The following is a 15,165-nucleotide window of genomic DNA, read 5'->3' on the forward strand; positions in this document are numbered from 1 at the left end:
CAACCTGGCAAACTCATAAAAAAAAATTATGGATTAAGGCATACAGCATTTTCTACAGGAAAGTGCTGGCCCATTTCTAATAGCTTAGGACTGTCCCCCTCCCCTCTATCCTCTCTCTGACAAATGATTGTTTTGCCATTTCCCAGATAAATGAGATAGAAAACCTTCAAAACATGGTCAGTTTTAAGAAGAGTTGATCTAAGGTGCAGGGGTGGGTGGGAAAGTGCTAGATTGTCCTACCCCTGTCTCCATTCCAGCTGTCATTCTTTCAGTCTAAGACGCCCCCTCCACTGACAGCCCTAGTCCCCATTTCTCGTGGCTTCTGTTGCAACTTGACTCTCTTGGCCCTGATTTTCCTTCACACTTAGTGCCCATCACAGCCTGCCTTCCTTTAGTGGTGTAAGGAACTACCTCCAATTGCAGATCATGAACTTGAGGCAGGCAAGGCCATCTTGCTCGTTGCTCATGTTGGGCTGGGGTGGGGGCTGGAGTGCATGGGTGAAGAGAGAAGTGCCTCAGTAGCAAGGACAATGCAGTGCCTATAAGGAGTGCTCAACTGGAGTTTGCAGAACTGAGTCAGTGGGCTTGGAAGCAGGGGCTAGAAGGAGGGAACTTGGTTAAAATGAATGCCTTTGGTTAAGCTGGCCTTTTTCCCTAACATTCCTGGAAGGTGAAAGTTTGGTTTTTATTTAGAGTTGAGGGAAAAGGACAAAAATACTTTTTATGATCATTTAGAATAGGGGTTGATAAATTATGGGACCTGGGCCCAAATCTGGCTTCCTGACTGCTTTTGGAAATAAAGTTTTTTTGGGACTACAGCCATGCCTTTTGATTTATTTGTTATCTATGGCTGCTTTCACAATATATCAGAATTGAGTTAAGTTGCAACAAAGACTATATGGCTCACAAAATATAAAACATTTACATTCCGGCCTTTACATAAAAAGTTTGTCTACCTCTGGTTTAGTATGCCTCTGAGCTTTGGACACTTGCCTATCACTGGACAATGGGAGACTCTCAGCTTACTGTGAACAATTTTGAGTTCACAGGAAAATATGCTATTCAGATGAGATTTTGAACCCCATACTACAGTTTATTCATGGCTCTTTTATAATTTATACTCACTGTACCATGCAGAGCAAGCCTGTGAGAATTGCTACTCACTTGTTAGTATACTGGAAAGATTCTCAGATACATTTCCAGATTTGGGACCTCCCAATCAATTCTTAAACAAATGTGTATGTGCGTGTTAAAAAAATAAAAAAGCACACACATTACAGGTCATGGTAAGGTGTATACCCCACCCTGTCTCTCCCACTGAAAGCAGATACAATAAATACATAAACAGAATGCATTGGGGGTGGAGAAGGGGGGAACGTATTTGAGAATTCAGAAAAATAGTTGTGTGAATTGGGGAAGAAAACCAGAATTCAAAATACCACCAAACCCAGTATCCCCCAGCCTGGTTTTAAGGCAACTTGAAATCTCAAAGTGGGTATCACGCATGGACAGAGAGCACTCTAGGAGGAGTTCTTTACTTTTGGCTTAAAGAACAGGAAAAAGAACTCCTACTATTACAGAAAGAATAGGGGAAATCTCTGTGTTTTTTCCCCCTTTTCTCTGTTTTCTCATACTCCAGCCCCCAGGCAATCCTGCTATGGCTGAAGCTATGGCAGCACAACGATGACAAAGGGGGCCTGCATGTGCCTAAAAATCTGAGGGAGGGGAATCTTCCTCTCCAGTCAGAGGAACTGTGGTCCCAAGAGAGAGAACAAAACCCCACCAAGTTTTCTTCTCTGTCCTCCTGTCCCTTGGTTTTTGTTGCAGATACAGTCACAGGAAGTGCACAGCAGAGCAAGGAAAATAAAGCCCTAGCTTTCTGACCAGAAGACTTAAGAAAGGAGCATCAGGGAAATGTAGGTTATCAGGGAGATGGAAGAGAGGGACCCCAGCAAAACAACCAGTTAAAGTTATTTATGAACACATGGCCTCATTCCCCAGCTACGCATGCATGGATCTCACCCTAAACGGCATACCAAAGACTTAGAGACCATCCAGCCACTGAGAGCACTCACTCAGGACAGAGCTAATAGCACTGTAAAAGCTTTGAAAACAATTGACACTGAAACCACAACCCTGAGAAGGCTAGTTGGAACTTGCAGACTAAACCCAACTGAATCAATTGCCTGCTAAGACAAAAAAATCAACAATCTCCAAAGGATGTAAATAAGATTCAGAGTCACATAACAATATTAAAATATCCAGGATTCAAAATTATTTAGCACAGGAAGAACCAGGCAAATCTCAAATCACATGTGAAAAAAAAAAAAGTAAACAGATGTCAACACTGGCATGACTTAGAGTTATCAAGGACTATAAAGCAGCTATTATTAAAATGCTCCAACAAGTAAATTAATGGAAAAACAGAAAGTCTCAACAAACAAATAGAAGATATAGAGAAGAACCAAATGGAAGTTTTAGAACTGAAAAATAAAAATAAAAATAAACCAAAACAAACACCTCACTGGATGGATTTAATTGTAGAATGAGATGGCAAAGGGAAGATTTAATGAGCCTGAAGACAAATCAATAAAAATGTTCAAATCTGAACAACAGAGAAAATATTGAAAAAGAAGAAAAAAAAAAATGAACAGAGTTTATTTGTGGGATAATACCAAAAGATCTAGCATTCATGCCATTAGAATCCTAGGAGGAAAGAAAGAAGAATTATGTGGTACAGGAAAATATTTGAAGAAATAATGGCTGAAAACTCCTCAAGTTTGGTGAAAAACATAAACCTACAAATTCAAGAAGCTCAGAAGACCCCAAAAAGATTAATCTTAAAGAAATTTATGCCTAGGCACATTATAATCAAACTGTTAAAAACTAAAGACAGGGCAGTGTGACAGTGGCTCAGTGGCAGAATTCTTGCTTGCCATGCTGGAAACCCAGGTTTGATTTCCGGTGCCTGCCCATGCCAAAAACAAAACAAAAAACTAAAGACAAAGAAAAAAGTCATGAAAGCAGCCAGAGAAAAAAGATACATTACTAATTGTGATGGTTTGAAGCTGTATGCACACCCCAAAAGTATGTTATTAAAGTTAATCCATTCCTGTGGGTGAACACAATGTCAGTAGGACCTTTTGATGAGTTACTTCAGTTAAGGTGGGAGTCACCTCAATGAGGATTGGTCTTAATTCCTATTACTGGAGTCCTTTATAAGTGGAATGAAATTCAGACAGAGAAAGAGAAAGCCACAGGAACCAAGAAGCTATATCAATGGAACCCAGAAGAGAAGGAGAGACCAGGAGACACCACAAAACAACATGCCATGTAACAGAGGAGCCAAATATTGCCAGCAACCATTCCTTAAATGCCACAGTCTTCAGTGAAAAAGTATCACCTTGATGATGCCTTAATTTGGACTTTTATTTTGCCTCAAAACCATAAGTTAGTAAATTCCCATTGTTTAAGCCAACTCATTTCATGATATTTGCTTGAGCAGCCTAGGAAACTAAAACACTAATTAAAAGAATATGAACAACTGTGGATTTTTCATCAGAGACTATAGTAGCCAAAAGTAAGTGGAAAAACATTTGTAAAGTATTGAAAGAAAAGAACTGTCAACCAAGAATTCTATATCCAGCAAAAATATCCTTCAAGAACAAAGGCAAAATAAAGACATTCTCAGATGAAGAAAATGAAGAGAATTCATTGCCAGCAGACCTACTCTAAGAGAATTGCTAAAGGAAGTTTTTTAGACACAAAGAATATGAGATGTAAGGGAAATTTGTAGCTTCAAGAATGAAGACAGAACAACAGAAATGGCAAATATCTGGGAAACTATAACAGACTGTTTTCCTCTTGAGTTCTTTAAAATGTTCCATAACTGAAAGAAATAATTTTAACGCTATCTGATCATATCTTCAATGTGTACAGATGTAAACAATCATAACATAAAGAAGGGAGGGTAAAGGGACCTACATCGTGGTAAAGTATCTATATTCTGCTTGAAGTGGTAAAATACTGATTCTAAGTAGATGTGAAAAATAATGTATATTATAATCAGAAGCCATTCACCTAAGAAACTATACAAAAAGATATAGTAAAAAACATGACATGAATTTAAATGGGATATTTTTAAATGTTCAAATCATTAAAAGAAGGAAGGAAAAGAAAAAGCAGAGGGAACGATCAGAAAACAGCTAATAAATGGTAGATCTAAATGTAAACATATCAATAAATTACATAAATACCAATGGTTTAAATACCAATTAAAAGAGAAATTGTGTTTCAGAAGTAATGATTAACAGTTCTGTGGTCGCATGGTGTGCATACAGATAGCTACAGCATAACACTTTATACTATTTTGTGCTAGAAAAGAAAAAAATGTAACTGTAAAACATTGAATGAAATTATTTTACCTGAACTAGATTTTATCTGAAAGTTAGTAGAATCTTTGCTATGCTGTAATTCGTTGTATATTCTGGTATATGAGATGAGACAGCTGCTCTTTTATTTAAGAGACATGAGTCATGTTTCAGTAGAAACTAAATGAACATTTCAGAATAAATTATTGCTGTATGTAAACTGTTAAGAAAAAAAATTGTGAGAATAGTTTTTAAAGTAAGACCCTACTACATGTTCTCTACAAGAAACTCATTTCTAATATAATGATGTAGGTAGATTAAAAGTAAAAGGATGGGAAAAGTTATATCATGCATACACTAAGAAGAACAGAGAATTAATATATTAATATCAGACAAAATAAATTTCAGAGCATCAAAACTGCCAGGAAAAAAGAGAGACACTACATAATGATAAAAGGCTAAATACCCCACAAAGACATAACAGGCCTAAATGTGTATGCACCTAACACCAGAGCTTCGCAAAACTGAAGCAAAAACTGACAGAACTGAAAATAGAAACAGACAAATCCACAATTATACCTGGGAACTTCAAAACTCCTCTCTTGATAATGTAGAGAGAAGATGAGCAACGATACAGAAGAACTCAACAACACCATAAACCAATGAAATCTAATTGACATTTACAAAACATTCCACCCCAAAACAGTAGAATATATATTCTTTTCAAGTGCACCTGGAATATGTACCCAGATAGACCACACCCTGGGTCATAAAACAAACCTTAACAAACTTAAAAGAAGTTAAATCATACAAAGTATGTTCTCTGACCACAATGTAATTAAGCAAGAAATCACTTACATGATTGCAGGAATATCTCCTAACAACTAGAAATTAAACAACACTTCTTAGTCTCCATGGAGACTTCTCAAGGGAAAGAAAATGAAAATACAACCTAACAAAATTATGGAATGTAGCTAAAGCAATGCCTAGAGGGAAATTTTTAGCATTAATTGCTTACATTAGAAAATAAGGTGTTAAATCAATGATCTAAGCTTACAACTTAAGAAACAAACAAACAAAAAAGAGCAAAATAAATCCAAAGCAAATTGAAGTATGGAACTAAAAAAAAGACATGAGGAGATATAAATGCAATTAAAAATAGAAAAACAATAGAGAAAATCAATGCAAAAAAAAACTGTGTATTTGAAAAGGTCAATAAAATTGATGAACCTCATGCAAAACTGGCAAAGGACAAAAAGAGAAAACACAAATTAGCAAAACCAGGAATGTCAGGAACTTGGTAAAATGACCCTGAAGGTATCAAAAGAATATTAAGGGAATAATATGAACAATTTTATGCACATAAACCTGGCAACTTAAAGTAAATGGCACAAACCGCAAACTACCCCAACTCACTCAAGATTACATAAATAACCTGAGGGGTGCATGGGTGGTTCAGTGGTAGAATGCTCACCTTCCATGTGGGAAACCCAGGTTCGATTCCCGGACCATGCACCCACTAACGAAATACACAAATAAATAACCTGAGTAGCCTTATAACTATTAAAGAAATTGAATTTTGTTCAAAAACCTTTTAAGAAAGAAATCTCTAGGCTCATATCATTTCACTGCTGAAATTTATCAAACATATAAAGAAGAAATAACACCAATGCTACACAACATCTTCTAGAAAACTGAAGATGAAAGGACATTAATTTTATGAGGCCAGCATACTAAAACCTGATAAAGTATAAGCAAAGAGCACAAACCCACATTCCTTATGAACACAGATGCAAAAATCCTCAAAATAAAAAGTAAACAAATTGAATCCAGCAATGTATAAAAGAAAAAACACATTTCAACTAAGTGGAGGTTATCTTCACTCAGTATTTGAAAATCAACCAATGTAATCCACCTTATTAAATCTCTAAAGAAGAAAAAATATAAGCATATCAACTGATGCAGAAAAAGCATTTGACAAATTGCAACATTCATTCATTAAAGCAAAAAACACTTTCAACAATCTAAGAATAGGAGGGAACGTCCTGCAAAATAAACGAACACACAAACAAAGTTATAGCTACTATTATATTCAATGGTGAAAGACAAAGTTTTCCCTCTAAGATTGGGAGCAAGGCATGGATTTCCATTCTCGCTACTCCTATTCAATGTATTACTGGAAATCATAGCCAGGAAATGAAAGAATAGGCATACGAATTAGAAAATAAATAAATAAATAAATCTGTCCCTATTTTCAAATGACACGACTGCCTATGTAAAAAATCCCAAGGAATCTACAAGAAAGGAAGGAAGGGAGGGAGGGAGGAAGGGAGGGAGAGAGGAAAGAAAGGAAGGAAGGAAGGAAAGAAGGAAGGAAGGAAGGAAGGAAGGAAGGAAGGAAGGAAGGAAGGAAGGAAGGAAGGAAGGAAGGGAGGGAGGGAGGGAGGGAGGGAGGAGGGAGAGAGAGAGGGAGTGAGAGAGAGAGAGAGAGACAGACAGACAGACAGAGAGACAGAGAGAGAGACAGAGAGAGAGAAAGAAAAAGAGAGAGAGAGAGAGAGAAAGAGAGAAAGAAAGAAAGAGAGAAAGAGAGAGAGAGAGAGGAAGGAAGGAAGGAAGGAAGGAAGGAAGGAAGAGAGAGAGAGAGAGAGAGAAAGGAAGGAAGGAAGGAAGGAAGGAAGGAAGGAAGGGAGGAAGGAAGGAAGGAAGGAAGGAAGGAAGGAAGGAAGGAAGGAAGGAAGGAAGAAAGAAAGAAAGAAAGAAGGAAAGAAAGAAGGAAAGAAAGAAAAAGTTTACCTGCCAAGTTGGCTTAGAGAGAGAGGACATATCTGAGCAACAAAAGAGGTTCTCTGGGGGTGACTCTTAGGCATAATCATAAGTAGGTTTAGCTTCTCCTTTGCAGGAATAAGTTTCATAGGGGTGAACCCCAAGATTGAGGGCTCAGCCTATTGAATTGGTTGTCCCCACTGCTTATGAGAATATTAAGAATTTCCCAGATGGGGAAGTTTAATATTTCCTCCTTTCTAGATGGAGATGTGGCTCTCTCCATTTAAGGTGTGTCTTGATTAGTTTACTGGAGTCCTTTAAAAGGGGAGACATTTTGGAGAAAGCTCAGAAACAACATAGATACAGACATTTGGAGATGCTTAGAGTGCTGAAGGAGATGCCTGGAATGCTGACAGAGAGGTCAGATCCCTACACAAGGATGTTTGGAGATGCAGAGCCCAGCAGATGTCGTGATATGCCTTCCCATGAGATGCTAAGCAAGCCAGAAGCCAAAGGAGCCACAGGGTCTAAGAGAGCCATTTGAAACCAGAAGCCAGGAATGGATGCAAATGCCAGCCAAGTGCCTTCCCATATGTGGTAGTTAGGTTCAGGTGTCAACTTGGCCAGGTGAAGGTGCCTCGTTCTGTTGCTGTGGACATGAGCCAATGGCATGTGAACTTCATCTGTCACTGATTACATCTGCAGTCAGCTAGGGGGAGTGCCTGCTATAATGAATGATGTTTGATTTAATTGGCTGGATGCTTAAATGAGAGAGCTCAACCCAAACAGCTCAGCATACCTCATCTCAGCACACACAGCTCAGCCCAGGCCTTTGGAGATGCAGAAAGGAATCACCCCGGGGAAAGCTGTTGGAACTCAGAAGCCTGGGGAGAAGGCCAGCAGAGATTGCCGTGTGCCTTTCTGTGTAAGAGAGAACCTCAGAAGGCCAGCAGAGATTGCCGTGTGCCTTTCTGTGTAAGAGAGAACCTCAGAAGGCCAGCAGAGATTGCCGTGCGCCTTTCTGTGTAAGAGAGAACCTCAGATGAAAGTTAAATGCCTTTCCTCTGAAGATCTATATGGTTTTTTGTTTGCTTTTTTTTTTTTTTTTTTACATGGGCAGGCACTGGGACTATACCTGGGTCTCCGGCATGGCAGGCGAGAACTCTGCCTGATGAGCCACCATGGCCCACCCAGAACTATGTGTTTTTAACTAAATAGATCCCCTTTCATTAAAAGCCAGTCCATTTCTGATGTGTTGCATTCTTGCAGCTTTGGCAGACTAGAACAGCATATAACAGACATTGGCCTTTCTTCAGAGTGAAGGTATCTTTTTCTCGATGCCTTAGTTTAGACATTTTTGTGGCCTTCAAACTGTAAACTTGTAACTTAATAAATCCCCTTTATAAAAACCATTCTATTTCTGGTATATTGCAATTCAGCAACATTCACAAACCAAAACAACTAATAATGAGCAATTAGAACTCAACATAAAAAAAAGAATATAATCACTTCAAAGAAATGAAATATTTAGGTATAATTCTAACAAAACATGTAAAGAGTCCGTATGCTAAAAACAACAAAATGCTGATGAAAGAAATAGGAAAAGATCTAAATAAATGGGGAGAGATGGCATGTTTATGGTTTAGAAGACTCAACATGAAAAAGATATCAACTCTCCTCAAACTCACTTATGAATTTATTGCCAATCCAACCATAATTTCAGCAGAACTTTGTCTGTTGTTGAATCGAACAAGTTAATTCTAAAATGTATATGGAAAGGCAAGGTGACTAGAATAGCCAAAACAATTTTGGCAAAGAAGAATAACATCCTAAGATTAAGATTTTGCTGAGTGAGATTAGCCAGAAACAAAAGGACAAATACTGTATGGTCTCACTGATATGAACTAACATTAGTGAATGAATTCGGAGAATTTCAGTTAAGAACAGAGATGATTAGCAGATAGAAATAGGGTAGATATTGGGTAATTGGAGCTGAAGGGACACAGATTGTGCAACAGGACTAATTGTAAAAATTCAGAAATAGATAGCACAATACTACCTAACTGTAATACAATAATGTTAGTACACTGAATGAAGCTGAATGTGAGAATGATAGAGGGAAGAGGGCTGGGGACACAGATGAAATTAGAAGGAAAGATAGATGATAAAGACTGAGATGGTATAATCTAGGACTGCCTAGAGTGTACAATGATAATGACTAAATGTACAAATTAAAAAATGTTTTGCATGAGGAAGAAGAAAGGACTGTCAATATTACAGAATGTTGAAAATAGATGGTAATTCATATTTTAAAACTTTAATTTATGTGTGAGACTAAAGCAAAAAATGTTTATTTGTACAAAATTTATATTTTGACTAGTGCATTTCCTAATATAACTTATGTGGACAGTTTAAATATATGGAACCTTGAATAGGGCATGAGATTTTGTAGGTTTGTCCAAAGTGTTGCCCTGATAAATCCCAGAGTGATTTGAACTGTGAATAAAAAGTACTTGCAAAGTCCCCTTGGGGGAATGGTGAGAAAGGGGGGAAATTCAATTCCCCTATGTGGAAAATTCTTGATATTCTCACAAGCAATGGGGACAACCAAAGTAATAGGCCAAGCCCTCAATACTGGGGTTTGTTCATATGAAACTTATCCCCACAAAGGATAGGCTAAGCCTACTTAAAATTAGGCCTGAGTCACCCCAGAGAGCTTCTTTTGTTGCTCAGATGCAGCCTCTCTCTCTCAGCCAACTTGACAAGCAAACTCACTGCCCTCGCCCTCTCTACGTGGGACATGACTCCCAGGGGTGTAAACTTTCCTGGCAACGTGGGACAGAAATCCTAGAATGAGCTGGGACTTAGCATCAAGGGATTGAGAAAATCTTCTCGACCAAAAGGGGGAAGAGAGAAATGAGACAAAATAAAGTGTCAATGGCTGAGAGATCTCAAACAGAGTTGAGAGGTTATCCTGGAGGTTATTCTTACGCATTATACAGATATTACCTTTTTAGCTAAGTTATATCGGAGAGGCTGGAGGGAACTGCCTGAAACTGTAGAGCTGTGTTCCAGTAGCCATGTTTCTTGAAGATGATTGTATAATGATAGAGCTTTCACAAGGTGATTGTGTGCTATGTGAAAACCTTGTGTCTGATGCTCCTTTATCTAAGGTACGGACAGATGAGTAAAACATGCTGATTAAAAATAAATAAATAAGGGGGGGAACAAGCATTAAAATAAATTTAGTAGATTGAAATGCTAATGATCAATGAAAAGGAGTGATAAGAGGTATAGAAAAATCTAGGGGAAACAAAGGCTAAAATATATTGGGTAGATGGAAATACTAGCATTCAATGAGAGGGAGAGGTAAGTGGTATGGTAATTTTTTTTCTTTCTATTTCTTTTTCTGAATTGATGCAAATGTTCTAAGAAACAATCATGGTGATGCCATTGTGAGTTCTTGATTATATACCAAGAATGGAATGATCATATGGTAAGAATGTTCATGTTTGTATGTTGTTATGTTTAAAAATTTTTTTAATTAAAAAAAAGATTAAGATTTTAAGTTTATAAAACTATAGTAATCAAGACAGTGTGATATTAGCAAAGGGATAGATTAATGGATCAAGGAAACAGACTAGAGAGCCCAGAAATAGATCCCACAAGTCTGGCAATTGATTTTTTTAAAGATGCAAATGCAATTTAATAGCATTTTTCCAGAAACGATGTTGAAACAATTGGACATCTGAATGTAAACATATGAACCAACCTCAACCTAAATCTCACATCTTATGCAAAAATTTACTTAAAGTAGATCATAGTCTAATAGAAAACATAAGACTATAAAACATTTGGGAGAAAACAAGAAGACTTTGGGATCTGGGATTAGACATAACACAAAAGGCACATCCCATAAAAAAAAAAGACAAATTGGACTTCATTAAATTAAAGACTTTTGCTCTGTGAAAATCACTGTCAAGAGAAGGAAAAGACAAACTACAGGCTGGGTGAAAATATTTGCATAGCACACACTCAACCCTCAGTTTCCTCATCTGTAAAATGGGGGAGTTATAATACCAACTAAAAAAGGGTTCCCATGAGGATCAAACAAGTCAGCGCATGGAAAGTTCTCACATGGTGCCCATCAGAGCTCAGCAGATGGTGGTTTTGTTTGTTGTTCTCCGTTGGACCCTCCAGATCCCTTCCTGTCTCTCTCCACCATCTGTCATGCACCAGGAGGTTGACCTCAATGGATTGCTTCACCTAGGCCCCTTGCCCTCTGGCTTCACTGTGTCTGGCCAAAGAGGGCCCTGGCAGGAGATCAAAGGTTGGGAGGAAAGAGCTTGGGGTAACTCCAATTTTCTCTCTACCCCTCCACCATTTGGTAATCTGAATTGGACATCTGAATGTAAACATATGAACCAACCTCAACCTAAATCTCACCATTTGGTACCTACCTACCTACCATGGTAACCTGACCTACCATGGTAACCTGACCCCTTGGGCTCCTATGGTTATAATCCATTCTGTTCCCTGCCCCTTCACAGGTCCAGAAATGTAACAGCTCCATGCTGCTGCTAGTCTCGTGCACTTCACCCTTGCTTGTTGGTTCCCTTAATTCTGTCCACACTTCTGTAATTAACCTTTCATTAAACTTTCTCCTGTGACTCTGTTAAGTGGAACCCTTAAGGTTACGGCACATTCCATGTTGCTCTTTTAACTCCATCAAAGATGAAATCCAGGGTCCACAGGCTAATCTTCACTGAGTTCCTGTGTGACTGTTATTGTCTTTCTCTGTCAAGAAAGCTTTCCTTGTATACCTTTGGTCATCCCTGCTCCAGGAAATTAGCATATGCCACCCTCAGCCTTTCCTTTATCCTGTTAATAAAACCCCCTCTCTCTGGGAACTCCCAAGCTGACTCCACATGAGAGTTCTTACCCGCCTGATGCAGTCCTCATCCTTCAGACGTTCCTGAATCAGACTGACCAGCAATCTGCTGGGAACTGTCTGAAAGAAACACAACATACACAAAATGAGGGCTGGAACTTGCACCTTGGAGCTCAAAGGGACATACAACTGGTAGGAATGTGGGATAAAATGGAAACCTGAGAGGACTCAGTTGTGTCAACAATATTTTTTCAGAATTCCTGACTAAACCCCTAAGGCTTCTATAAAGCTCAGGACCACCCAATTGGCCTTTATCCTTACCCCAGCCTCCTCTGTCCTCTACCTTTCTTGAGCTTTATATCCCACCAACCACCGCTTTGATGGTCCCCTCCCTGTCACACCTGTGTCACCCTCAAAACCTTTTCATGCCTCCATACCCCTGCATATCTTGGGTTCTTCACCCAGAACGCTGAATAACTCTAGGGGTTCCCCCGAGCCCCAGCCCTCAGCACTGATGCCCGCAGGAACCCCAGCTGGGTGGGGTGCTTTAATTCTGTCTATACTTCTGTAATTATCCTTTCACTAAAGTCTCTCCTGTGAACCCTTTGGATGAGCCAGCACTTTCCTGCCAGAACCCTGATGGGTACAATAAATACCATGTTGCTCTTTTTCCTCCATCAAAGGTGAAATCCAGGGTCCAGAGACCCTGTCTCCATGTACTCCCATAATCTTCCATGCAGAACTATTACTACACTAACTGCACTGCATTACAATGGCCTGTCCATCTGCCTGTCTCCCCAGTAAGGTGAGAGTTCACTGAGGAAAGGGATGGAGACCTAATAACCTTTGCACCCCAGCCAGTGGTATGTGGGAACTGGCTCACACAGGCTCTTCCCCACTCCACATTCTATGACTTCATGCTAGTAGCTTGAAATTGGTCACAGTGAGAGTATATATACCACAGAACTGGGCAAATGCAACAAATCAGAGCTTGTCCTCCCTGAATGCTAGTTGTTACATATTTACCAGCACACCACTCCCCCAGAACAGTACCAAGGATACAGAAAGCCTGGGCTGACTGAATTAACAAAATTTTATATTTCTCAATTCATTCAACAAGTAGTAATAATAATGGCTAGCATTTGTTGAGCACATACTACATGCCAGGCACTGCTCCAACCATTAAATTATTGGATTTTTACAACAATGCTTGTACAAGCTGTTCTACTTTTTTTTTTTTTTTTTTTTTAAACATTTTCTTGTTTTATTATATTTTGTTTGTTTGTTTGTTTTTTACATGGGCTGGGGCCGGGAATCGAACCGGGGTCCTCCGGCACGGCAGGCAAGCACTCTTGCCCGCTGAGCCACCGCGGCCCGCCAAGCTGTTCTACTTTTGTCTCCATTCTACAAATGGAGAACTGAGCCTCAGAGAGGCTAAGTCACTTCCCCAGGGTTAAACAGCCAGGAGGAGCAGTCAGGATTTAAACCCTTCAGGTCTAGCCAGAGCCCTGTCTCTTAAGCATTTCACTCACTGGCCAGCCCAGCCAGGTTTGGAAATGACAAATAAATACAGGTGGTGGTGGGGTGTATAGGTAGGAGGCTAAAAGGGCCTTCCCTCTGCTTTCTCTCATCTGAACTTTCTTCTTCTGGCCAGAACCAATATCTCGATTTCCATAACTGAGTCTAATCTTTCTAACAAACAAGAGGGACAAGAGGGAGTCTAGCTAGCAGCCAGTCTCTGGTTTCAACAACTCCTGAGACACCTCTGTGTCCCTATATTTACCCCCTCCCCATTTCTAAACCAGAGGGTCTTAACTTGAGGGTTCATCAGAATCCCAGGAGAGACTGTTAAAGCATATATTGCTGGTTTCCACCCCCAGAATTTCTGATTCAGGACATTTGGGATGAGGCCTCAAATTTGGATTTCTAACAAGTTCTCAGGTGATGCTGACGCTAGCCCTGGGACCACACTTAGAGAGCCACTAGCTTCAGCAAATTCAAGCACCAAAGAGCCCTAGCCCAAGCGGGGGAAAAGTTGCTCGAGAAGGAAGGTGTCTTTCTGTCAGTACCCATGTTCTCCCAGATATCCTCGGAAATTTTCCCAGGAAGACCAGGGAAGGGGGGCTGACAGGAAGCAGCCTTGCCCCTCCCTTCCAGATTCCCACCTCCAGCCTCTTCCCCTGCCATCCCATCTCCTCCTATTCCCTACTGTCTCCTCCTGTCCCCTCTTCACACAGGGCAAAGTAGTATTCACTCCTGTTAGGGGCTAATGCAGTGCTTCATCATTCCCTTGATTCATCTCCCCTCCCTGACAACACCCATTCAGAAGGCAGTGTTCAAACAGGTACTGGGGACACATGGGGCTGAAAGCCAGTCAAAGAACAAGGAAGTTGAAAGGCGCATGGTAGGGGAGAGGTACCTCCTGGGCACCCCCCACAGGTCTCCACCACTGTGCTGTCTTAATGCCAGCTTTCATGTGTCACGCCAACAGCTGGGGGCTTCCAAGGGGCCTCTTCTTGAAGCTCTGCCAAAGTGTCTTTGCAGGAATCAGGCTCTCTCTTCCAGAGTTCTGAGATGCTTCCCACCCCAGGACCCCCTCCTTTTTGAAGAGAATCGGGGACAAACTGATGGGACCCAATGAAGCTATTCCTTTTCTAAGACAAGCCTCAGCTCAGGGGACAGACCCCTGATCCCTTGTCTTCCTGCTTGGTGGCAAAGCAACACACCCCTGTCCCCGCTTCTGATTCCTCGCCCTGAAATGATCTACTGCATTTGCTCTTCTCCTTCCAACTCCCAATTTTGGCTTCAAAATTAGCCAAATTTTGAAGCTTTCCTGGGTCCGTATGGCAGAATGACCAAAATTAACCCTTAGATGTGTTGCCCCTCCTTTTGAAGGATACAATAGATTTGCCACTCAAAGGCAGTCAATGTGGAGGTTCAAATCCTGGCTCTTCCCTTGGGAATGCCACTTAACTTCTCCAAGCCTCAGGTTCCTCTTCTGAATAACAAGGTGGCCTGCGAATTAAATGAGCTCTGCTAAAAACATTGCCCCATCACCCATGCCCCACTCTCAGGAACACTTGAATCACCTTGGTGGGGGATACTTGTTCAATAGATAAGGGGATTTTTATTTACAGT

General features: G+C 40.1%; 1 protein-coding gene across 18 annotated transcripts in view; it reads right to left on the reverse strand.

Annotated features, from left to right (window-relative positions):
* The window catches only part of AK8 (adenylate kinase 8), a 193,674-nt gene that overhangs the window by 150,500 nt on the left and 28,009 nt on the right, over positions 1-15,165 (reverse strand). For 15 of the 18 annotated variants that reach the window (XR_013170131.1, XR_013170154.1, XR_013170138.1 and 12 more), the window contains one exon: positions 12,079-12,147. The exons of 1 other annotated variant lie outside the window; for it this stretch is intronic. Coding sequence is in view for 14 of the 17 variants with exons in the window: in XM_077147378.1 (XP_077003493.1) it covers positions 12,079-12,147 (69 nt within the window). In the remaining 3 variants the exon portion in view is untranslated. Of the gene's footprint in view, positions 1-12,078; positions 12,148-14,446; positions 15,043-15,165 lie in introns of all 18 variants that reach the window. 2 more of the 18 variants (XM_077147409.1, XM_077147413.1) reach the window with 1 other exon arrangement.

Source organism: Tamandua tetradactyla, chromosome 2 (genome assembly GCF_023851605.1).
Source record: "Tamandua tetradactyla isolate mTamTet1 chromosome 2, mTamTet1.pri, whole genome shotgun sequence".
Lineage (NCBI taxonomy): Eukaryota > Metazoa > Chordata > Mammalia > Pilosa > Myrmecophagidae > Tamandua > Tamandua tetradactyla.